The sequence below is a fragment of the Emys orbicularis genome, chromosome 13, assembly GCF_028017835.1.
Source record: "Emys orbicularis isolate rEmyOrb1 chromosome 13, rEmyOrb1.hap1, whole genome shotgun sequence".
Lineage (NCBI taxonomy): Eukaryota > Metazoa > Chordata > Testudines > Emydidae > Emys > Emys orbicularis.
Genome location: NC_088695.1, coordinates 34,731,103 through 34,754,780, shown reverse-complemented (window position 1 = coordinate 34,754,780; position 23,678 = coordinate 34,731,103). Strand labels below are relative to the sequence as shown.

The 23,678-nt window shown below is 51.8% G+C and overlaps 1 protein-coding gene across 1 annotated transcript in view; it reads right to left on the bottom strand.

Annotated features, from left to right (window-relative positions):
- QRICH2 (glutamine rich 2) overlaps nucleotides 1–21,422 on the bottom strand; it is a 52,718-nt gene extending 31,296 nt beyond the window's left edge. Inside the window, exons 1-5 of the mRNA XM_065415317.1 lie at nucleotides 20,880–21,422; nucleotides 11,591–11,695; nucleotides 7,775–7,855; nucleotides 6,400–6,499; nucleotides 1,727–1,939 (exon numbers count right to left, since the gene is read on the bottom strand). Coding sequence (XP_065271389.1) covers nucleotides 1,727–1,939; nucleotides 6,400–6,499; nucleotides 7,775–7,855; nucleotides 11,591–11,695; nucleotides 20,880–21,422 — 1,042 coding nt within the window. The remainder of the gene's footprint in view (nucleotides 1–1,726; nucleotides 1,940–6,399; nucleotides 6,500–7,774; nucleotides 7,856–11,590; nucleotides 11,696–20,879) is intronic.
- Between the last annotated feature and the right edge of the window lie 2,256 nt (nucleotides 21,423–23,678).

The window sequence follows — 23,678 nt, the reverse complement described above, 5'->3', positions numbered from 1 at the left end:
TTTGACTTCCAATTTTTAGAGGATGTCTTTTTGCCTCTAACTGCCTCTTTTACTCTGTTGTTTAACCATGGTGGCATTTTTTTTTTTTTTTGGTCCTTGCACTGTTGTTGTTTTTTTATTTGGGGTATATACATTTAATTTGAGCCTTTATGGTGTTTTTAAATAGTTTCCATGCAGCTTGCAGGCATTTCACTCTTGTGGCTGTTCCTTTTAATTTAATTTCCATTTAACTATTTTCCTTATTTTTGTGTAGTTCCCCCTTTTTGAAGCTAAATGCTACTGTGGTGGGTTTCTTTGGTACTCCCCCCCTGTAGGAACATTAAATGTAATCACATTATGGCATTACCAAGCAGTTCCATTATATTCACATCTTGTACCAGATCCTGCGTTCCATTTAGGATTAAATCAAGAATTGCCTCTCCCTTTGTGGGTTCCAGGACTAGCTGCTCCAAGAAGTACTTATTAATGGTGTCTAGTAATTTTATCTCTGCATTCCATCCTTAGGTGACATGTTCCCCGTAAATATGGGGGACATCCTCATTATTACTGGGTTTTCTGTTTTTGTAGCATTTCACAATCACCATCACCATCCTGGTCAGGTGGTTGGTAGCATATTCCTATGGCTATACTCTTACTATTCATGCATGGAATTTTTGTCCATAGAGTCTCTATGGTACAGTTTAAGCATTTAAAATGTTAGTATATTTGACTCTGCTTTCTTTCACATATAGTGCCACTCCCGCATCATCATGACTTACTCTGTCATTCCTATGTATTTTGTACCCTAGTACTACTGTGTCCCATTGATTATAATCTTTTCACCACATTTCTGTGATGCCGGTTATGTCAATATCCTCATTTAATACCAGGCACTCAAGTTCACCCACCTCAGTATTTCGACTTCTAGCATTTGTGCACAAGCACTTATAAAATGTGTCCGTATTCAGCTGTCTGCCTTTGTGTGATGTAACTGAATTGGATTCTTTTGTTTGACTGTTTCTCTTCAGTTCCTACCTGCACTTTATCAGCTTCTATCCCTCTCCTCTTTACTAGGATACAGAAGACCCCTTTAATAAGTCTATGGCTTAGCTCAGAGGCAGACCCTGAAAGCAGATTACCAGCTATCGCCTCCAAACCAACACAAGCAGAGATATGAAGCTTCCCTAAGAATGGAATTGCACTCCCTGCGCCCCATTTAGCCCCACAGCCCCCATCAGTGCCCCCCACTGGGATATTTTGTATCGTTTCAGGATGGGGGATGGAAATGCAACAAGATACTTTGAAATAAACCAGAAAATGATCCAAATGCAATAAAAGGCCCCTTTTCAAAATGGGACCTTGGGAGCGAACCCTAGACCCCCGTCAAAGTCAGGGCAAGAGTCCCAAGGCGGAATATTTATGACCGTTAAGTGTACCACGCGGGATATTTATGTCCTCAAATGACAACCCGGTCAAAGTAAGCTGCACCCATTCCACCAAGCGCGTCTCACTGGGGAGTCAGCCCAAAGGTCTGAACAGTGTGCCAGTCACTGAGGAACCATGGGGAGGGATCCAGGCCCCAGGCAAGAGCACCACTGCTCACCCAGACACCCCTGTGGATCCAGAAGGCTACAGTCAGTACCACTCTGGGAAGCCATACCCGAGGAGTGTTTGCCCAGGAAACCGCCTGCATCGCCCCCTCCCAGAAGGACGTGATGAAGACACTGGCTGATGGGGAAGCCCCTACCTGCATCCGAGAAGAATTGTCGCAGCTTGTCGAGGTCGGCGTGGCTACACTTGAATTGCTCCAGGTGGTTTATCTGCTCCTGCAAGGCGGTGTAGAGGTCGGTCAGCTGCCCGATCTGGCGCAGCGCTTCCACAGTATCTGAATAGCGACTGGAGGCGCTGCTGGACCCGGAGGACTCTCGCGGCGTGGATGAGGTTAGGTGTTTGTCCTTCTCTTGTAAAGGTGACGCCGGGGATGTAACGGCAGAGTAAGGTCCAGGTGGAATTGCGAGCTGGGCTGCTAGAGCTGGGGGACCTGCTGTAGGTGATGTGGGCTGGAATGCTGAAGTGTCTGCTGGGGTCCCAAGGTAGCCTGCCTGGGTCCCTGGAGCTCCAGGCCAGACTCCAGGAAGCCCCACCTGGGTCGCTGGGGAACTGGGCCAGGTGCCAGGGAAGTTCGGCTGGATTCCTGGAGTGCCTGGCTGGGCCCCGGGGTAGCCTGGCTGGGCTCCTGGCTGGGCTCCGGGGTAGCCTGGCTGGGCTCCTGGCTGGGCCCCGGGGAAGCCTGGCTGGGCTGCGGGGAAGCCTGGCTGGGCCCCGGGGAAGCCTGGCTGGGCTCCTGGCTGGGCCCCGGGGAAGCCTGGCTGGGCTCCTGGCTGGGCCCCGGGGAAGCCTGGCTGGGCCCCTGGGAAGCCTGGCTGGGCCCCTGGGAAGCCTGGCTGGGCTCCTGGCTGGGCCCCGGGGAAGCCTGGCTGGGCTCCTGGCTGGGCCCCGGGGAAGCCTGGCTGGGCCCCTGGGAAGCCTGGCTGGGCTCCTGGCTGGGCCCCGGGAGAGCCTGCCTGGGCTCCTGGCTGGGCCCCGGGGAAGCCTGCCTGGGCCCCTGGGAAACCTGGCTGGGCTCCTGGCTGGGCCCCGGGGAAGCCTGGCTGGGCTCCTGGCTGGGCCCCGGAGAAGCCTGGCTGGGCTCCTGGCTGGGCCCCTGGGAAGCCTGGCTGGGCTCCTGGCTGGGCCCCGGGAGAGCCTGGTTGGGTCCCTGGCTGGGCCCCGGGGAAGCCTGGATGGGCCCCTGGATGGGCCCCGGGAGAGCCTGGCTGGGCCCCTGGATGGGTCCTGGGGGAGCCTGGCTGGGCCCCTGGATGGGCCCCGGTGAAGCCTGGCTGGGCCCCCGGCTGGGTCCTGGGGGAGCCTGGCTGGGCCCCTGGCTGAGCTGCTGGAGTGATTGCTTGGGCTTCTGGTGTGCCTGCCCTGGTTCCTGGAGTGCCTGCCCGGGCTGCTGGCTGGACCGCTGGCATGCCTGCCCTGGTCCCGGCCTGCATCCCTGGAGTACCAGGTCTGCTGCTGGGAGAGCCAGACTGGCTCCCTGGAGCCCCTGCCCAGGTTGCAGAGGGTTTTCTGGCTTGGGTGTCCATAAGTGAAGCTGGAGAGGGCTGGCTTAGGCTGGGATCCACAGACTGGGATTCCTGGAAACCAATGGAATGGGAGCAATTTACTGATGGGCCCTAGTTCAAAGCAAAGGGGTGCGGGGAAAGCTGGGATATTCAAAACCACCCTCTTCTATTTCTGCACTTCAACTGGAAGTAACGCTACCATCAACTCAGACAGGCCTATTTGGACAGAATGGGCAATGGGACAGGACGTGCCCCCAAACCGGCCTTTATATTGAAAGGAAGCAGCAATCACAAAACGCCCTCTGAAGACCTTGCTGGTCGCTGAACCAATTCCACTAGTGGCCAAGTGTTTCCTAGGAGCCTGCTTTCTACAGGAGTCTCTGGGATGGGATTCCTAGCAGATATCTGACCCTCCCTCTCAATTGTGTACACTTGCCCCTGTCAGTCACACTCTTCCCCACCATGGGGAAATCACCAGCTACTTCCCACATTCCCTTCCCACCACTATTACAGTTAATCTGTCTGCCAAAACACCCTCCATAGGAACAACAAGCATTGTGTATGCATGAAAATCACATGAGCCAGAACTGAAACTCTGGATTGAAGCACTCTTGAGCTAAAATGTGTGAGGCTGAGGTGGGGGGAGGAGTTGGTATCAGGATCCTGAGCATAATTCTGTAGGGGGGTCCCCAGGCCAAACCAGAACCCCAGGTCCACCCTCAGACTCTCAGGAGCTGGAAATCCACATCCAACTCTAGATCTGGTGGCTCAGGCCTATCCCATTCTGAGAAGGTCTGATCAGCTTTATCACCTCCTCATAGCACCAATCCATTCCAGGGACTGTCTTTGGAATGACTAATTCTGGGAATTAGCCGTCACATTCAAATGAAATGTCATTCTGTGGTAAGGAAAGAAATGATTTCTTTTGGAAACTATGCCACCTGCATGCGTCCGTATGGGGTAACTTTATAGAGTTTCTGACACAGAACAAGAATAGCACGCGTTAGGAATATCATGTGTTGCTTACTATAGAGATTAGTACTGGAACAGAAGCTCCCAATTGATCAATTAACTTCTTGTATTCTTATGGGTTGATTTGCCCTATAGGATATCACCTCCTGTGCCCTGTGAGTGTCTCTATTTTTCTACTCCATACCTACAGAGGGATCTCAGTAGCTAATCTGTGACTCCCATAGAATGGTACAGTCATGATGTGGCCACCTTGTATGATGCTATATGAAGTTAATTGTTTGACAGGCATGCTATGAGCCACATGCTGCCCCTGAGCGTCCCTCACAGCCTGTTCATGGATGGAGGGGTGTATTACAGATGTGTTCAATCAGGCACATTCCTTCGTTAGCTTGGATTTAAGGCTGCTGAAGTACAAACCCCACCAAGGTGATCACTACAAGTTGAAGTCCCCAGTTAAACCAATCTTCATCCACAAGCCTTCCTGTGCAAACACGCTCACAGGCACCTCACTTCCACTACAACCTCCCTTGCACCTCCAATGAGTACCAATCACAATACACACATGCAGCTATTCTAACCCACTCCCAAGTGCGTAACTGTAACTCTGACCGCAGCTAAACTGATCTATTCTCCACAGATGCAAGTGCGCTGGTAAAGTGTATAATGTGCTATTTGCACATGATGAAGGAGGAGGTCAAAGCGAAGAGGAGGGTGTTTGCATGTGAATTAGAGTAACGGGATGTGTGAATTCTGGGAGAATGGGGATTGAGCCGGAGGGAGAGAAGTGGAGATCTGCTCTGATGAACCTCTTGGAAAAGAGCAGGGTTTAGTCCTACGTGTGTAAAGTATCAGTTCTGCTAGCACAATGGCTAGAGCTAGGTATGATACACGGAAACACCGTGTAAGTTCCTCCGCACCTTCCAATGCTCTGCCAAATGTATCTCCATCCTGACCCACAACACCTTGCCTTACTCCACTCTAGCATTCCTCCAGCTTGACCATAAGCTACCAATTGTGTCACGCTGTGGGGCTACTTTCTGAGGCTGGCAGCCATCCCCTGGCAACAGCCACCAAATTCATCTTCACTCAGGACTAACCTTCTAATCAACCCCTATAAGACATGGTGACTTCACTGCTATCTAATCATGAAGATTCAGCTAGTGACTTCCCTAGACAGTTAAATGCAACAGGAAGCTGCCCTAGGCCTGCACCGTGGAGACAAGAAAAAGGAAAGAACCAGATCAGTTAGCTCATCTATAAGACATTTTTAACATGCACGGAAAGAAAGGACCAAATTCATGCACTGGGTAAAGCTGATGGTTCAGTGGGGTCACCAGTGGTTAATTTAGTCCAGTGACCATTGTAAAATTCTGTAATGCATAAATTCCAAGAATGTGAGGCCTCCAAATGACACAAATAACCCTTCTCATATTGTGCTAGTTAGACACTGCGACAGGGGTGGCGGAGCCTTCCCAAAAGTGGTCCCCTCTGTGGCCCCACTCCTGCCACCCTCTTCCCCCTGAGGCTCCGCTCCCCACAAAGCCGGAAGCAGGAGGGTGGCCAGGGACTCAGGGCCCCTCCACCTGCCCATGGTGGGGGGGGCCAGAGAGCAGCCCCAGGCCTATGTCCCGGCCCCCCGGACCACTCCACCCAGGGCAGATGGAGGGTCAGCGGCTCCCCACCATTGCCTGGGCTCCCTGGGCCAGGCTCCACTTCTGGTCTGGCTGGGAGGTGGAACCTCAGGGGGACAAAGAGGGACAGGGCTGGGGCCGGTGGTGAAAAGTGGATGGGCAAAAAGTGGGAGGGTCATGGCCCCTTGGCTCCCCTGTTCCGGCGCTCCTGCACTGGGAAGCCCTGGGTAGGAGTCATACAAGGATTTCCAGTGCTCAGGCATGGCCCCTTGGTGTCAGAGAATGGCAATCACAACATGGGGTCAGAGGGCAGGCGGAGGGAAAAGGCCTCGCTGTCTCTTACATCTCCAGTTTCACACAGCTTTGCTCAGAAAAGGCACATTTAGAGAGAAGCCTTGGATGAGAACCTGATCAAGTGGAACCTTGCATGGCACTGGGGCCTAGAAATGTGAAACGTGACAGAGGTGCAGGCTGATCCCCCAAAGCCAGTTCCGGACATCCTGCCCCAGAGAAGAGCGTATCAGATTGAACATGCTCATGTCAAGCCGCATGAAGGCCGCAAAAGTTCCAGATTCAGAAGATCTCCCTCCGCACCTTTTCAGGGATGTCTCACCAGAGGTAGAGGAAGGGGGCAAACATATTAAGCTTTTCCCTCCCCCCAGCACCCCTAATTGAAGTCACACTCACAGTGGGTGGGCTCTTGCCTTTGCCTGTCACAAGACAGTCCTCCAGAACTTCCCAGCGCACCATGTTATACATTTCTTCGGGGGAAGGATAGAGGTTTATCCTTCGCTCTAGGTTCCTCTGGAAAGAAAGCAAACCAAAACCAAACAGAGATGACTGTACTTCTATGGGGCATATCTAGGAAAGGACTTCATTCTCTCCTCCATTAACTCTTTAGAGACTAGCAGGCCAGCGATCACCCAAGAAGGTAGCTCGAAAGAGAATGTATGTTCCCCAAACTGAGCAGCTGACTTCGTCTTGGACACACCAATAAAAATAGGGGCCCCTTACAGGGACAGCACAGAACCAGCATCAGGAGGAGAAGAGGAACAGTACTATGCATGGTAACCAGTTGAGCATCCTTGGCTCCATGATTGCGCAGACCCTCCCCAGCTGCCCACACCACCACTTCTGCGATCATGGAGTATCAGGGACAGACACCTAAGCCTTCCTAGTGGAGAAGCGGAGGCTCTAACTCCTCCTATAGAAGCACTGGCATTTCCTGCCCCTAAAGAATCCTCTAGCAAGAGAGAAAGCTGGATGGATTGGGGTGTTTCCTGATGCATCAGGAGGAAGGAGGACACCACAGAAACTCAGGAAGACACTCATGTGCCTTGCCCCTCAATATATGTGTAATTCCTGTTCCTACTGCAGGTGGTTTGGGACACTTAGCGCTGCTTAGGGCCTGACCCTGAGACATGCTGAGCACTGAAGTCACAGGGAGTGAGCTGATCAGCACCTCTCAGGATCATAGGCGCCAACTTCTGCTCCCGCCGGTGGGTGCTTGACCCCTCTCTGCCCCCGGCCCCGCCCCGACTCCGCCCCTGCCCCGCCCCCTCCCGCCCCCATTCCAACCCCTTCCCCAAAGTCCCCGCCCCAACTCCACCCCCTCCCTGCCCCTATTCCGACTCCTTCCCCAAATCCCTGCCCCGGCCCCACCTCCTCCCCTGAGTGCGCCATATTCCCGCTCCTCCCCCCTCCCTCCCAGAGCAAGCGCTGGGAGGTAGGCGGAGGAGCAGGGACGCGGCGCACACAGGGGTGGAGGCGAGGGGGGACGGGGAGGGGAGCTTGGCTGCCGGTGGGTGCAGAGCACCCACTAATTTTTCCTCGTGGGTGCTCCAGCCCCGGAGAACCCACGGAGTTGGCGCCTATGCTCAGGATCAGGTCCTTCCTGGTCCAAGTAGTTGAGATCTTGACTCAGAGCAGAAGACCTGGGGGAAAGAAATAACAAAGGAGGAGAAGCTAGGGATTTCAGTGAAGATCAGCATCCAAAAAGGAGGAGTCAAGGAATGAGAATTGGGGCCCCAGGGGGTGCCTTGGCAATTCATATGCAAATCGTTCCTCTCAGAGACGTACCACATCATTATCCAAGTTCTTCTGATCAGCGATGCAGGTCTGCAGTCGATTGCCAATCTCCTGGGTATCTAGTTGTAAATTCTTGCAAGAGAAGAGAGTTTAGTTAATCTCCTACAGTCTGGTGTGTGTGTGTGATTGCCTTTAAAAAGGAAGATGGCCAATTTAGACTTCGATCCAAAATGTAGGGGGGGTTGTGTGAGCGCACATGTGCAAGCCCACACCCGCACACCCACAATGTGTGTGCTCATTTATATTCCCCCCTCCAATATCTATTTTCCTGTTATTTTTATTTCAAAAGGCAGTGGCATCAGCTTGAAATACAGTCAATTTCAGAAACTGAGTGAAATGCCCTTTGGTCCCCCTGCCAAATTGTAGGTTTACAATGCCATTTTCCTGTCTTTTAAATGTTTTGCTCTCTGCTGTTGCTCTGTGAAAGTCATGCAAGCAAGATGGGAAGAAACTGACTATTTGTTCTTACCGAGCAGGGAAAAGTTTGACTACACAAAATGCAAAGTAAAGGAACTGAAGGAGCCAGCAAAAAAAACCACTTTGCTCTAGTCTATTTCAATTCTAGTAATCTTGGGAGTTATTGTTAACTGGAAAGGGTCCAAAAAATTCAGACAGGTATGGAATGCTTAAGTCGATGGTGTGCCTTTAAATATTTCTTCCTCCAGTACTGAAAACTCAACACAAGAACTTTGTGCTAGTGCATCAAACGGGCCACAAACAGAGAGCAAAACTGAGAAGATTATTTTTTGCACTTCACTCACCTTAATTAAGGAGCGTATGTTCTGAAAAACAGATTAAGAACCCAGTCTGACAAAGCCTTCTTCAGGCAACTGAAGGGGCTGATGTGAGCGAATGTTTGCAGAATCGGGCCTCTGATTTGTAAAGATCTTTCAGTTTTGATCATCTAAAGTGGTATTAAAAACCCAGGAAAGGGTGTGATATTTATAAATATGGTTTTCTCTCTTGGTCATATCCCTTTAAGCACAGCATACAAGTAAAACACTTGAAACTAGCTCTGACCTCAGTTCATTGTGTTGTATATGATGGGGACTGGGGTGGGCACCAATTAAATGGAAAAGGTCACCCTGAAAACCCCTGAAAGCCCAGCACTATGGGTCTGATCCACAGCCCACTGAAGTCAACGGAAAGACCCCCCACAGATCAGTTTCCTACTTACCACAGGAAAGTGGGTTTCTCAAGCCCCACTTGTTGGAGCTGAAGAAGCGAGTGTTTGGAAGAGACTGGAAAGGCAAGAGGGGATGGGCTGGGGAAGCGGAATAGGGAGGGTGTTCCAGTCCTGTGTTGTGGGGGACATTGGGGCTGGGCATCAGTGGCAAAGCAGAGGGGGTTGTGATAAGGGACTAGGTCGGAGAGGTAGGCTGAGCTGGCCCAAGTCATGCAGGGTGGGGTCTGGGCAGGAGCGCCGCCAGCTTTTCTGCCGCCCTAGGTGGCGGAAGGTACTGCCCCGAAATGCCGCCCCCCACAGAGGCGGCGGAAGGTCCCGCCGCCGAAATACCGCTGCGGTCGCCGCCCCCCAAATTGTAGCGCCCTAGGCAACCACCTAGGTCGCCTAATGGGTTGTGCCGGCCCTGGGTCTGGGTTGAGAACACCTATTCTCTCGGGTAGAGCATGCTTTTGGGGCTGAACACACAAAGTAAAGGCTCAGCCTTGGCATCCACTTAGCTTTTGTTTCCCTGTACTCTAGGAAACGAGATGTTTACTGCTTCCCCACGGCCCCCCTCCCTTCCCCCAAGGCTCACGGGAAAAGGCGGCTTGCCAAGCTGCAAAAAGAATGAGCTCTTGCGACTGGCTGGATCCTCGGGGGAGCTAGCGTGTTTTGCAAGCGTGCCTGCAGATGGCCACCCTGAGGATCCCTGAAGGTACAAGGAGTAAGCTGGGCACTGCCAAGCTCTGCTGCCTCCCTGTGGGCGGCATCACAAGGTTCAGACTCTCCCCCACCTGGCAACAATCCCTCGGTTGGCAGAGACCTATGGCCAGCACGAGGCAGGTGGGAGTTCCCCCAGGCCTTGCTAGAATGATTTACCTGCTGAGCGTTCTCGCTCGCCATTGACACGGAACAATGGTCCCTGTCTTAGTCCTTCAAGGGGCGTGGTGGACAGGTTGCCCTGTCCTGGATCCCATGCTGGGCTCCTTTATCTATCTAACTCCTCCAGCAGTTAGCAGGGGATTGGCTCTTCCTCACCCCTTCCCTGCGCTAAATACCCCCTCACATTCCAATGTTCTTTCTCAGCCCCTCCGCCAGTGGGGCTCCTCCTGAGCCCCCGGATGGATTCTAAAGCTGCCCCACCCTGGTGGAACTGGCAGGAGAAGGCAGCGGTGATACAAAGGTGAATGCTTCTCTATCCCACCTGCCCCATGGGCACCTGAGGACGGCAACTCCTCACACTCGTGTCACACCCATCAGGAGCTGGCATCAGGCGTGTTTGTCACCTTGCTGGGATCCCTTGTGGGGGTCCCGAGTGCTGAATTTTTATGTCCTGGCTGCAGCATCAGCTCATGTTACTGGAACCAGGCAATTGGCTCTGCTGTTACAGGCCTGGCCGCCCAGCACGGCTTCCCCAGGCCCTGGGAGTACAAACCCCGTTCCCTCTGCTCTGGCGCTGGTTAACTCCTGGGCGGAGCGCTCAGGAACAGTAACAAGGCTCTAGGGAAGGGCAGGCCTGAGAGTGCAGGTAAGCCCAGTGCACGACTCCCCGACACGTTACTCCCCAGCCACATCGACTCAACCATGCGGTTGGTGTGCGGGGCCGGCACACAGCTTTGTCTGAATAGCCAGCTCCCCCGTGCCCATGCACAGCTCAGTTCTGACTTGCATCCCACCCTGCTGTTCCAGGCCTGGGCTCCCCACGAGCCACGCTGCTGATGGACTTCAGCCCCAGCATCCCCTGCTATTCCCTTCCTAGCTCTGCCAATGCATCTCGGTCCCAGCAAGCAGATCCAATGCCTTCTGCCGTCCCTGGCCAGCTTAGCTATCGGCTGTTTTTGCACTGTCCTCTGGCAGCATCTCCTGCTCCTTCCCCTTGTCCCATGCCACAGACACCGCGTGGGCATTTTAATTGAGGAGGCCAATGTACAAGCAAAATGAGATATTTTACATGGTGAACTATGGATTCTCCCCCCTCTTCTCTCCCCAGAGCAACCCCTCGCCTGCCCTTTCCTGGTATTAGAGTAATAGGGGGCAGACCGAAGGATACAAGCTGGTCTTCACTGCAATTCCCACAGGAGAGGAAAGGTCAGCCAGTCCCCTCTGTCTGCTCTGACCAGCATTACCACAGACAGACAGAGAGGGAGGGAGAGGAGACATTCTCCCCTACATGTGCAGCGGGGGAACAGTGTGTTCTTATCGGACACTGACATTAGAGCATGCTGATCTGCTGCACATAAGCCAGGCACAGCCCTGGCCCCAAGCAGCTTGCACTCAAAGTTACCCCCAAAACACAGCAGGGGTGGGGAATACCAGCTCATAAAGGCCTGGGGAGTAGTGAGAAGAGAAATCAAGGGGACGGGACCGGGAGAGAGGTCTCATTCTCTTTGCTGCCCTCACTCAAGCGGTGACTCCCCTTGGGGTTGAGTGCTGCTTGTGGCAGGTGGGAGAGCCCCGCTGTGGGTGCATGGCACAAGGTAGCCCATGTGGTGGGGGGTGGAGGACAGGGAGGGCTCAGTGCATACAGCAAGAGGGACTAGGGGATGTCGGTGCCTCAGGGGTGGAAGGAGAAGGCTTGGCGCTCCTCTCACCAGGGAGTGTGACCAGGCCGGCTCTGCTCTGTGGGCAAGGGCCGCACTCACCAAGTCAAGTTTCTCCTTGATGTTTTCGAGGCCCTCGTTCATATGGAAATTAGCCGTCTTCACGCCATTGACCTCATTCAGCAGATCCTGGAACAGAGCCATGGCCTGGAACAGACAGGGGAGCGAATTTAGGGCCACAAGAACACCTGGTACACCCCAGTGAGGATGCTCGGAGGGGCAGCGGGGCCTAGCAAATCGGACAAGGGGCAGGGAGCGATCATTCCCAGCTCTGCCACTGACTGGCTGTGTGACCTGCGGCAGGGCACTCCCCTGTCTGTCTGTTTCCTTAGCTTTATCATTAGCAGGGAGAATAAAACCCACCTATCTGGCTGAGGGAGGGGCCAGGAGATGGACCCTGTTAGGCGAGCTCCAGCTGCCAATGGAGTGTGGATGGTGCCGAGGGGCTTCCAGGGAGCCAGCTTAAACAGGTGGGAGCTAGGGCCATAAGCTTCCAGGACAGAACAACACAGCAGCTCCACCCCAGAGCATCCTTCCCAACAGGGAGCTGGACACAGGGAGGGGCTCAGCAGAGCTTCTCCTTTTACTCCCCAAGTAAATAACAGCTTATAATGAATAAATTAATTAAGCCTGGCAGCTCCACACCTCCAGACAAACCAATGATCTGCTAGATTAACCGGAAGGGTTAAATGAAAGTGCCAGCCTGGCCCTCCTCCCCCCACTTCCCCCCCATCAGCGCATTTCCAGACAGGGGGTAAATATCATTGCATTGGGTACCTAACTGAGTGTGAACAGATCAAGTGCAGACATGCCCTGAGGTCTATGCCAGGACACCGTGATGTGCAAGCATTCACTGTTCATTAGCTTGCTGCCTTCCCATTTTAGCTTGGACTCCGCAGACTTCTCCTTCCAGATTTGGGTACTATACGCTTCTCCCTCTGGTACTGTTGTCCTGCCCACACAATACCCTTATTCTATAGCTTTTGCCACAAAACCTGCCTCTGATTCACAAATACTGGGATCAAAAACTTCCCTGATGCTGTGCTCAACAGCTGGTGCCAAATACCAGAGAGTGGGTTTAACTATTCATTAGCTGGACTTGGCCTTTCACACAAAGCACTTGACCATAGCAGACTCAAACCAGGGCTCTCACAGTAAACAGGCAATGTCTGCTACAGTAGCTCTATCTCATGGTTAGAGCGGGGGGGCAGGAGATTTGGGGTAGGCCACTGACTCACCAAACGGCTTGCCAAAGGCCACACAATTGCCTTGTGCCTCAGTTTCTTCATCTGTAAAATGGGGATAGTGATATTTATCTACAACCGCGAGACAATGATGTTCGGAAAGCGCTTTGAGATCAGCTGGAAGCTGCTGGGGACATTGCAAAGTATAAAAGCAGACTGTGCTAAGCTGCTTGCAGCTGGAAGCTGTTCTCGGCATAAGATAGGCCAAGTTACATGAGTTGCCCTCACCTCACCACCTCTGACGCGGATAATAAATGACCCAGGCCACAGGGTTGTTGGCACTGTCCCGCTTTCCCCCTGCCAGTGGACTGGATGCTCGCCTCTCCTTGGAGCTCCAGCATTAGAGGGTTGTTCCCTTTGAATCCCATTAATCAAGGCTCTCAGCTGTGCAGATCTTTAGTAGAACATTGATCAGGGATCAACCACTCCGCTGGCCATCTTATTAACAAGCAAAGTTCTACAACAACACTGCATCCACATAGCATTGCTCAGTGCGGTGTCTCCCAGTGATTTACAAACAGCCTCGTCTCATCCCTGCCAAGCGCAGAGGATATTATCCTCCATTTTACAGATGGGCAAAATGAAGCACCGAGAGGGTCAAGTGACTTGCTCAAGGTCACCTGATGACTCCGTGGCAAAAGCAGGAATGGAACCCAGGTGTCCTGACACATGTTCTAACTATTAGAGCCCCCCGTCTCCCAATTAATGCTGAGCACTTCTGAAGATTAAAATGGCCAGGTATTAGATACACACTGTCACGGAGTGTGGGGGAGTCAGGGCCCTGCACCCCTCTTCCTGGGATTCACCGTGACTCTCAGCCAGCCAGTAAAACAGAAGGTTTATAGGACAATAGGAACGCAGTCTAAAACAGAGCTTGTAGGTACAACCAGGACCCCTCAGTCAAGTCATTCTGGGGGGCAGGGAGCTTAGACCCCAGCCTTGGGGTTCCCCGCGTTCCACCACCCAGCACAAAACTGAAACTAAAAACTCCTCCAGCAGCTCTCTCCCCTCTCCCCCCAGCTCCTCCTCTCCTTTGTCCAGTCTCCCGGTCAGAAGGTGTCACTTCTCCCAACCCCCCTCCTGGCTCAGGTTACAGCTCAGGTATCTTCCTTCAAGGGAAGTCCCCCATCCCCAATGTAACTCCCCTGCAACATTCCCAGGTCAAATCTGCCCCGCTCCCTGTTGCGTCACACACACCTATGACAAAAACGATGATTAAACAACAGGAGCAACTGGAGAGTTACATTCACTAGGGCTGGAGGGAGATCCACTTACTCAAAGTGGTGAGCAGTTACCCACGTGGGTAGCCAATTCACCCCAGGCAGAGCCAGCACAAAAATGATGCATCCTTTGCAGTCCCACTTAAACTCTCAAAATAAAACGTAAGTTGTGCATAGGTCTTGTGCTGGGTCCGCTGCACGGGATTGAGTTCCACCCTATTGTATGGGGCTTACAAACTGGCCTCACAACACCTGGAAATTCCAATCTCTTGACCAGAAAATTTGTTTTCTTTTATCTTGGGGTTCTGTGCTGTCACCCGTCAGCAGCTCACACTGATCATCACACTGATGTTTTATTTCCATTAACTCGGCACAAGTAAGATCAATCCACAAAACCATTTAAAAAAAAGAAAAAGTCAGGCCCAGTCCTACAAGGTGCTAAGCAGTCTCAATTCTCGTCGGCTTCACTGCGGATGCTCACTCAGCAGCCAGCTGCAGGCTCTCTGTGCCTCACAGAATGGGGCCCTTATTTCCTAGCTGAAATGCTGCTCTTGGATCAAACTAGCGGCAACCCTGGTTTACACTCAGATGGCTTAAGGTGTCAGCGCTGTACTCAAACTGATGGGGAACGTCGATGCTCTCACAAATATTAGATCACTCAGGAGATGAATTGGAAACCAGAGCCCAGCTCCCACAGATCACAATGGGGATGCTTTGGTTTTTTATTTAACATGATCCTCCCGAGGCAGCACTGACGAATAATTAACCATTTACAGCCTGCCATATTGGATTGCAATAACTGTGCTACATGAGCCTGGGTGCTGATTTAATGCTCTGAGAAGGAGCTGTGTATCAGCCACAGAAAAGGCTCATTATCTCGTCAAAGCAGTTCCTTTTTCCTCCCAATATGCTACACGAAGGGATGAATAATTCAGCCGGGACTTGCTTTAATCTTGTGGTTCAACTCTTCCCCTATCACCGCTGCTATTGCTCCTGCTTTGGAGGCATTCTTCGGGCATGGCTTTTCCTTTCACCACATTTGATCACTGTCCTAAAGACAGCCAGCTAGCTCCGGAAGCACGGCTCACTAGGCTCTGCTGGGTACGCGCAAGATCCATGCTGCCTGGCCTCCATGACAAGGTCTGCTCCCCATGCTGGTCTAGAGCAGACAGTCCCCGCTGCCGCTTCTGAGACTGTCAATTTCAGCCAACCATTCTGTCACCAAACTCTGCTAATAAGTAGGGGCGGCATTCTCCTCCCCATGCCGCACGAGGCCTACGCATCACCTACGTCCTCAACATAAGTGATGCTAGTCCCGCTGCACAAGGGCCAGTTGCCTCCTCAGAGCACGTTCATAACTTTCTCCATCAGGGAACGGCTGCTGTGTTTAGATCACACAAACAGATGGCAGGGAACAGAGAGGGAGGTTCACCTGTCACAATGTGTTACCCTTGCAGACACGCTATCTGCACCAGGAGCTCCCTCTTTGTGGCAAACGCTCACAGCTCTGCAAAACAGGCAGAACCTAGGATATTAATGTGCCCGCCTCTGCCCCCACCAGCCCATGGTGTCACACCGTCTTCACCTATGCCAGAGCTTTGTTTAGACCTGCCAATGCCACAGCCCAGTTTCAGTGTAGGGCTTGGAAGAGTCCCAATTTTGTGGAATGGTCCTAGGCATAACATGGGACTGTGAGGCCAAGGGCCATCCAGGTGCATCAATCTGGTTCCTAGGCAGAACCAGCCGAGCACAGAACAGGGAGGGCCCTGTTGACCTACTCTGGGATGAGACCTAGCAACCAGGTCCTCCCCCTCCCAAGCACTCTGTACAGGAGAAAGGAAGGGAAAAATCCATCGTCCAATCACAGATGGAGAAAAGGAGGAGGGATGGGGGCGGGGGGGGGGCGTGGAATGTAGGGACTGCAATAATAACCTTGTTGAGCTCCCTGCAAGCCCTAAATCCTACCCTGACTCATGCTGCATGAATTTTGGACTGTGATTGGAGCTGGAAGGGCAGAGCACCTCCAATCTACAATAGTCTAGGGTTACCATACGTCCGGATTTTCCCGGACATGTCCGGCTTTTTCGGCCTCAAATCCCCGTCCGGGAGGAAATCCCAAAAAGCCGGACATGTCTGGGAAAATAGGAAGGGAGGAGCCGGCGGTGCTTGACCGGGGGCCGGGGCCGCTGGGGCCGGCGGTGCTCGGCGGGGGCTGGGGCCGGTGGTGCAGGGCCGGGGGCCAGGGCCGGCGGTGCTCGGCCAGGGGCCGGGGCCGGGCGCCGGGGCCAGGCCGGGGCTGGCGGTGCTCGGCCGGGGGCCGGCGTCCCAGGGCCCGAGCTGAGCCGGGCGGGAGACGCCGGGGCCAGAGCCTCTTGGCCTGGGCCGGCCGGCCGCCAGAAGGAGCCACACGGCCGGACTGGGCCGCGCCGCGCCCCGCCCAGCCCCAGCCCCAGCTTACCTGCTGCCTCCCTGTTTCAGGCTTCCCGCGAACATTTGATTCGCGGGAAGCAGGGGAAGGGGAGGAGCAGGGGGCAGAGCATTCAGGGGAGGGGGCAGAGTTGGGGCGGGGACTTTGGGGAAGGGGCGGAGTTGGGGCAGGGCCGGGACCCCGTGGAGTGTCCTCCTTTTTTTAAATTAAATTATGGTAACCCTACAATAGTCAGTGGTATCTTGCTGAATGTGCAAGACAGAAGCAGTAGGATAACCAGCACCTGATCCTGTGAGACGCGGAAAGCCATGGGAAATGAGGGCACACAGCACCTTTGTCCATCTTTTGTCAATATCTGTTTAACTCAGATGCATGAGAAATACCTGGGGGAACAAGAGGTCTCTGCTAAAGAGTCAAACCCTTAAACCCTTCGATGAAGGACTTAGAAAGGTCATAATCCACACTGAGGCCCTCCAATGAATCCTCTCGCAAAAGCACGGACTTAAACATGTCTGAGATTTCTAAGAGGACGGCAAGCAGAAAAACTCACACATGTTCACCCTCCTCCCCAACCCTTCAGATCTTCTTTATCCATACTAAGGAAGCAAAGCAGGTCCAACGCCCCCAATCGCCCTCCCCCATTTGAATATTACCTCCCTTTCATCACCACTCCACATATATTTAATTATCACTTGGCCAACCCTACACATTTAGCTCTATACATCTTCCTTCTGAGTCAGCTCCTACAGGCCACAGGTCAGTTTTTTGTTCTTCTCCTGTCATAACCATACAGCTAAGGGTAGCATAAAATCCCTCCTTTACCTGTAAGGGGTTAAGAAGCTCAAATAACCTGGTTGGCACCTGACCAAAAGGACCAATAAGGGAAGAAGATACTTTCAAATCTGTGGGGGAAGGTTTTGTTTGTGGTCTCTTTGTTGTTCTCTCTCGGACAGAGAGGGACCAGGCCCGGAAAAAAACATCTCCTAAAACCTTACCTGAAATAAGCATCTAAGGTTACAAAAATTGTAAGTAAAGCAAGAAAATGCGTTAAATTATCTTTTGTTTTAACTTGTGAATTTCCCCTATGCTCAGAGGGAAGTTTATTCCTGTTTTTTGTAACTCTAAAGTTGAGCCTAGAGGGGAATCCTCTTGTGTTTTAAATCTTTTTATTACCCTGTAAAATTACCTTCCATCCTGATTTTACAGAGGTGCTTCTTTTACTTTTTTCTTTATAATAAAGTTCTTTTTTAAGAACCTGATTGGTTTTTAAAGTCCTAGAAACCCAAGGGTCTGGTCTGTGCTCACTTGGTTAACCTATTGGTTGGTATATTATTCTCAAGCCTCCCCAGGAAAGGGGGTAAAGGGACATGGGGGGATATTTGGGGGAAATAGGAACTCCAAGTGGTCCTTTTCCTGAATCTTGGCCTAAATCACTTGGTGGTGGCAGCAATACCGTCCAAGGACAAGGAAAGGATTTGTGCCTTGGGGAAGTTTTTAACCCAAGCTGGTAGAAATAAGCTTAGGGGTCTTTCATGCGGGTCCCCACATCTGTACCCCAGAGTTCAGAGTGGGGAGGGAACCCAGACATCTCCCAATTCCCCCTAGTTTGTAACTGTCCTTCTGGTACTAAGGAACCCAAAGTGACCCCACTATCCCAGATGTGGTTGTGCTACTGCTGCCTAGGGAGGGAATATTACACCGCCCTGTTCCATGACACCTTTGTCCTTTCTATGGTCACATCATACTGATTGGTCCAGGCTGCACTGTCAGTGCATCCCATGAGTTGGAATGTGGAGAGGCTGCTCTAAGAAGAACAAGTTATTCCTTGTGCCCCCAAAAGAGCCCACTTTTCTCCCCTCTTTTTACTCCCCCCGTCCCGATTTTCGATTGCAGTACAGACGCTCCTCTTCCAGTGGGAAAAATCCCCAGGGCTTTCCCCTAATGAGCCTATGCAACATGCTGGTATCCTTGATCTTAGAACAGAACCACGGGTCCCTCTGGCACACCACTTCAGCTCCTTAGCCAGCCTCCTGCCTCCTGGAATGGCAAGAATTAACTTGGCAACACTACAACACGTCCTGAGTGAGACTCTGAACTCAAACCGCTTTCAGGGAGCCCCAGGCTATAAGGGGGATAGCAGACATCCTGGAGATGATGCTATTTACCTACAAGAGGAAGGGTACAAACTACAGCATTTACATTATGCCTAGTAAGTCTGACAGAACAGCTATATGGTCTCAGGCAGCCCCCTGGGGTATCTGTGCCATGGTAGATCTGCCACTAATGCACATGGAGTGGGGAAAGGATCCCAGGGCAGAGGTAAGTCAGGGGACAGAGATGGGGGAAAATATTACTCCCTCGCTCGTAAACCGACAGCATCACATGGCACTAACTTCATCAGGCCAGAGCATATCTGGCAATACATCTGCCATGATTTCAATGTAACTCCTCCCTTCCCTCTCCCCCCGACTCCAATGGAAACTCTGTATGTGATCTGACCGCAGGGTATGACCCCTCAGAGAGACACAGGTCCTATTTCTTTGAACGCTATTGGAGTCCTGGAATAGAAAATGCCACTTGCACCGGGGCGGCAGAAATGGGGGTGCAGGTGGGGAGCAGGAACAGGGAAATATTGTGGAGGCAGCTGCCATGAGGCCTGGGAGCCGGGAAGCAGGTAGTGGGACCCATCGGGGCTGGAGTGAGTCAGGGAGCAGGTAGGAACCCCTGGGCTGGGACCCTCCTTCCCAGCTTAGAGCCAGCTGCCTGCCCCCAGCCTGCCAAGTGTCAGTACCTCTCCTCACTCCCCCTCTTGTCCCTCTGCCCCCCAATTGCAGGAAGCTTTTCTCCCTCCCTTCCACTTTGCACCTCTATAGTTTCCTTGTGACCAAGGACATCAAAGCATTTCACTACGTTAAATTAAGCGCCCCAACTACCTGTGAAGTAGGTAAGTGAGATCACCTACAGGTTCTGGATGGGGAAACTGAGGCACAAAGCAGCCAAGGGCTGGATTTTTAGAGGTGCTGAGAACCCAGTTCTACTGAAGTAAAGAGGAGCTGCAGGTTCTCAGCACTTTTGAAAGCATCAGATCCTTGAAAATTTGCTAGAGGTCACATAGGAAGACTGTAGCAGAGCTGGAAACAGAGCACAGAGATCCCACCTCTCAATACATTAAACCGTTCTGCCCCTTAAAAGCATACAGCGCAACTGGAAATCAGGGCTGACAAGAGGGACAACAACTGTACTGGGGCTCCAAACTCAGGGCCCCCCCAAAAATGTCTAACGTCTGTGTAAATAAAAAAATGGGAGGGGTGGAGCCCCAACAAACATGATGTACCGGGCCCCCAAACTTCTCTTGATGGGCCTGCTCCCAATTCAGGAGTAGCTCATTTGTCAGCAGCGTCTAACGGAGGTCTACACAGATCACTGACAAAGGACAATAAAAGGTCACAAAGAAGAACACGGGCTCTACGATCCCTAGACTGAAGATAAGATGAATGAAAACAAGAATACACCCTTTGTTAAAATTATGGCATGTGATAAATGAGCAACCCCCTGATCGTCCCCATCCAGCACTTTAATTAAATGAGTAGCAGCAATCAGGACTTTATTTCTCTTGCAACCTTAGAGGAATCAGTGCAGAGATGCTCTTGTAAAATTCATGCAACAAGTCACAGCTGTAATAAGAACTGCGTAACACCTAGTCATGGTTTTCCCTGTTATCCAGCCTTGAAAATACATGCCAGATCACAACCCCCATAACAACATGCAACGTAAATAACACTGGATGAAACATGTAAAAGATAATTGGAGGCTGGCCCTGGGGATTCAGAAAATATTTCCCTTCTTATAGTTTAGCAAGCTCTAATTCTAACACAGTGAGAGTCTTAAAAATGATTGATTTCTACATGAGAGACAAGGTGGGAGAGGTAATATCTTTTCTTGGTCCAACATCTGTTGGTGAAAGAGAAGCTTTCTAGTTACGCGAGCTCTTCTTCAGGTCATGAGTTCCAAGTGTCTTTCATATGTCCACAAACCTCTCAATGTCCTTCACTTTAGATCCTAATTTACCATCATTTTGCACAAATTTGGAGTCTTGTTGCTTATTATTGGAAATTATTTCTATCAAACTACAAAATAAATAAAATAATACCACCAAGCACTAATACAGAACACAGGTCTGGTAATGAGTGCTATATAAGGAACTTAAAACAGAGCAATTATCTACTACTTTTCTTCCAAATGGCTCAGGACCCTTTATAAGGGTGGATACTAACCCAATTTTCTAGGTGGGGAAACTGAGGCATAAAGGGGTAAAGTGAGTGACTTGCTCAAAGTTGAACAGCAAGTCAGTAGCAGAGGCAAGGCTACAGATTCTCAGATCTGGGCTCTCGCCACTGGACATGTTGCCTCCTCACAACTTAAGGAATGGAAAGATTTACCTTGGAGATGCCATTCTCATTAGCTTCTATCTTTTTCTTCATCTGCATCATTTGCCACATGTCAGCCACAGCAGATCCATTCGGAGAGCCGCTCTTGGTCCTCTCCAGCAAGTCTGTCCCAGAAGGCAATTTTTCCAGGGCAGCCATTTGCTTCTCAAGACCTTGAACCTGTTCCCCTATTCCATGGACCTGAGCCTCCACGCCATGCACCTGCGCCGCCACCCCAACCACCTTGGCCTCCACCCCAACCACCGTGGCCTCCACGCCATGCACCTGAGCCGCCACCCCAATGACCTTCTTCTCTAAGTCAGCATAGGGTAAGTCTTCTGACTCATCGCGCTTGCCCTTCTTCTCTTTCTCCGGCAGAGGCACGGGTTCCGGGGGCTTAGGTTTCTCCTCATGCATCTCGGCTTTGACATCCTGCAGGTTGAGTTGTTTAATGATGGCATGGAGCAAAGTGTGGAGGGCATTAAAGTTGACCACCCCGATCTCCGGCGTCCCTATGGAGAGGTCAGCCAATTCCAACAAGCTGATCAGAGCCATTGCCCCCCGACTTTAACTCCTGCCTGATGCCGTTACCTTCTCATTCAAATATAAAGCTATTTCCCCCCCCCCCCAATAGATCTAATGACTTGAGCCCATGGGCTCAAATAAGTTTCTCTTCTTCACCTTGCGAGTTATTAAGCAAACAGTTACAATCAAGCCAGGCTGCTCGATCTTCTTCCCACAAGCCCAGCTCAGCTGCACACTCCATCGAATAGCAATTTCCGGGGGAATTTTCCTTCCAGGGATTTCCCCCCAGCCTTTTAAAAAGTTATTTATTTATTGACTTAAATTTCCCTCGACCTGCCTAGGCCTGATCCTCCTGCCCCCCGCCCCCTCCCTCCTGGGCTAATGCCCCTGTCTCAGACACCTGCCGCTGCCATGCCTGACTATGGGCAGAAGCAGGGAGCAGGCTGCTGGCAGCCCAGCAGAGCCATCTCCACTGGGACGCACCAACCCCTCTGGCTCGGACCCGCCCCTTTTGCCCTTCCATTGGCTACCGAACACACCGCCCCACCGCCAGATTGGCCACAGCGGCTGCCCATGTGCCTTTGTTTACATCAGCGGGTTCTGATAGCTACATTGTAGCGTCTGGAGTTGCTAGGCAGGGACGCAGCGCCCCCTAGACGTTCTGTGGCTCATTGCGCCTGGGAAAGTAGTCCCCCCCCATCCAAGCCTGAACTGAAGCAGCCCTGAAAGGCAGGGAGAAGGGCTGGATCCTGACCCCACTCCTGGCCGGATTTGAAAGGCTAGGGCTAGGGGGTTCTAGTGAGCCTTTGCCTCTGCCTGCCTCCAGAAACACGTGGGGAGGGAGGGAGTTAAGCTGGGGAATGGGCTGGCTGGGGGTTGGAGTGATGGGAAGGCAGCCTGGGTGCTGAGCTGGGAAGAATGGGCCATGGCTGCCGGAGGACAGAAGAGGCGCTGGATAGGCAGTGGAGAGGCTCTGGAGGAGTGGGCAGGGGCACTGGAGCAATTTGTACAGTGGGGGTGCTAAGAGCCATTAAACCAAACTGTAAACCCTGTCGATGAGGGAAACCACTTCAAGCCACGGGAGTGGGCTAGCTGGGGCTGCAGGAGGCTGGGCCCTAGCTGGTTTAGCTGCAGGGCCACCCTTCGGTAAAACTCATCAGCCTCTCCTCATTTTAGGGACAGCACAGCAGGCTGTCACGGTGGGTGACCTTAGCCTGAAATTGCTGAGCATGTCAGACTTTACCCATAGAACTCCTCCATACTGGCTCCCCAATACGAACTGCTTCCTGAACGGCCCAGAGGGCTCGGTGTGAGCTTGCAAAAACAAAACTCAAGGAACTAGCCTTAAAAAGGCCACAGTAAATTCATAGATGGCTCAACGTTCAGTTTCTGTGACAAATTCACACAGCCTAAGACCAACAGAAATTGGGTCTGCTGATTTTCCGCCCCCCAAATGAATGGAAGCTAGTTGTTACTCAGTGAAACACAATCCTGGCTCATTTGCAACCCAGACTTTGCAGCACTGGGAACCCGACTACAGTGACTGCAGCGGCTTATTACCCACAGGGAGGGAAATGCAAGAAGTAAACAAAGAGCATAAGGAGTGAAAAATAAAACACATTCTAGAAATACTTGGTGTGTCAATAAGCTAGGGTTATTCGTACACAAGCAAAAATGTAGGTTTAAAATATTTTTATTATTTTGCACTGCAGTAGAATTTACTGAGCCCAACCCCATTGTGCTGAGCACTGTACAAACACAATGAGAGAGCCTCAGCCTCAAAGAGTTTATAGTCTAATTAGACAAGAGACAGAAGGTGGAGAAAAGGGATACAAAATATCAGCGTAAGATTGGGAACAGAGGGAAAGAGAGATGAAGTTAGTGACTACCCCAAGGTCACAAAATCCCAGTCTCCTGCCTCCCAGTTCAGTGCATTAACCACTAGACCATCCCTTCCTCCCTAAAGTGTGCTATTTTAAAAACTAAGCGCGGGGGTGGGGGTGGGCGTAATCACATAACTCACCATCAGCTAATTTGATCAAACTCGAAGGTTGGTGCATTTTTCTCAGGTGCAGCAGTGTAGAAATTCTGCAAATGTAAATCCAATTAATGAAAACCTTGTTTAAAATAGGAATTGCCAGACTGGGTCAGACCAGCAGTTCATCTAGGCTAGTGGTTCTGAACCAGGGGTCCAGGGCAGACATGCCAAACCCGTGAAAAAAATGCAAAAATTGGGCTTGTTTTTGGCTTAATTGGCTTGTTGGCTAGTTTTTGGCTTGTAGCTTT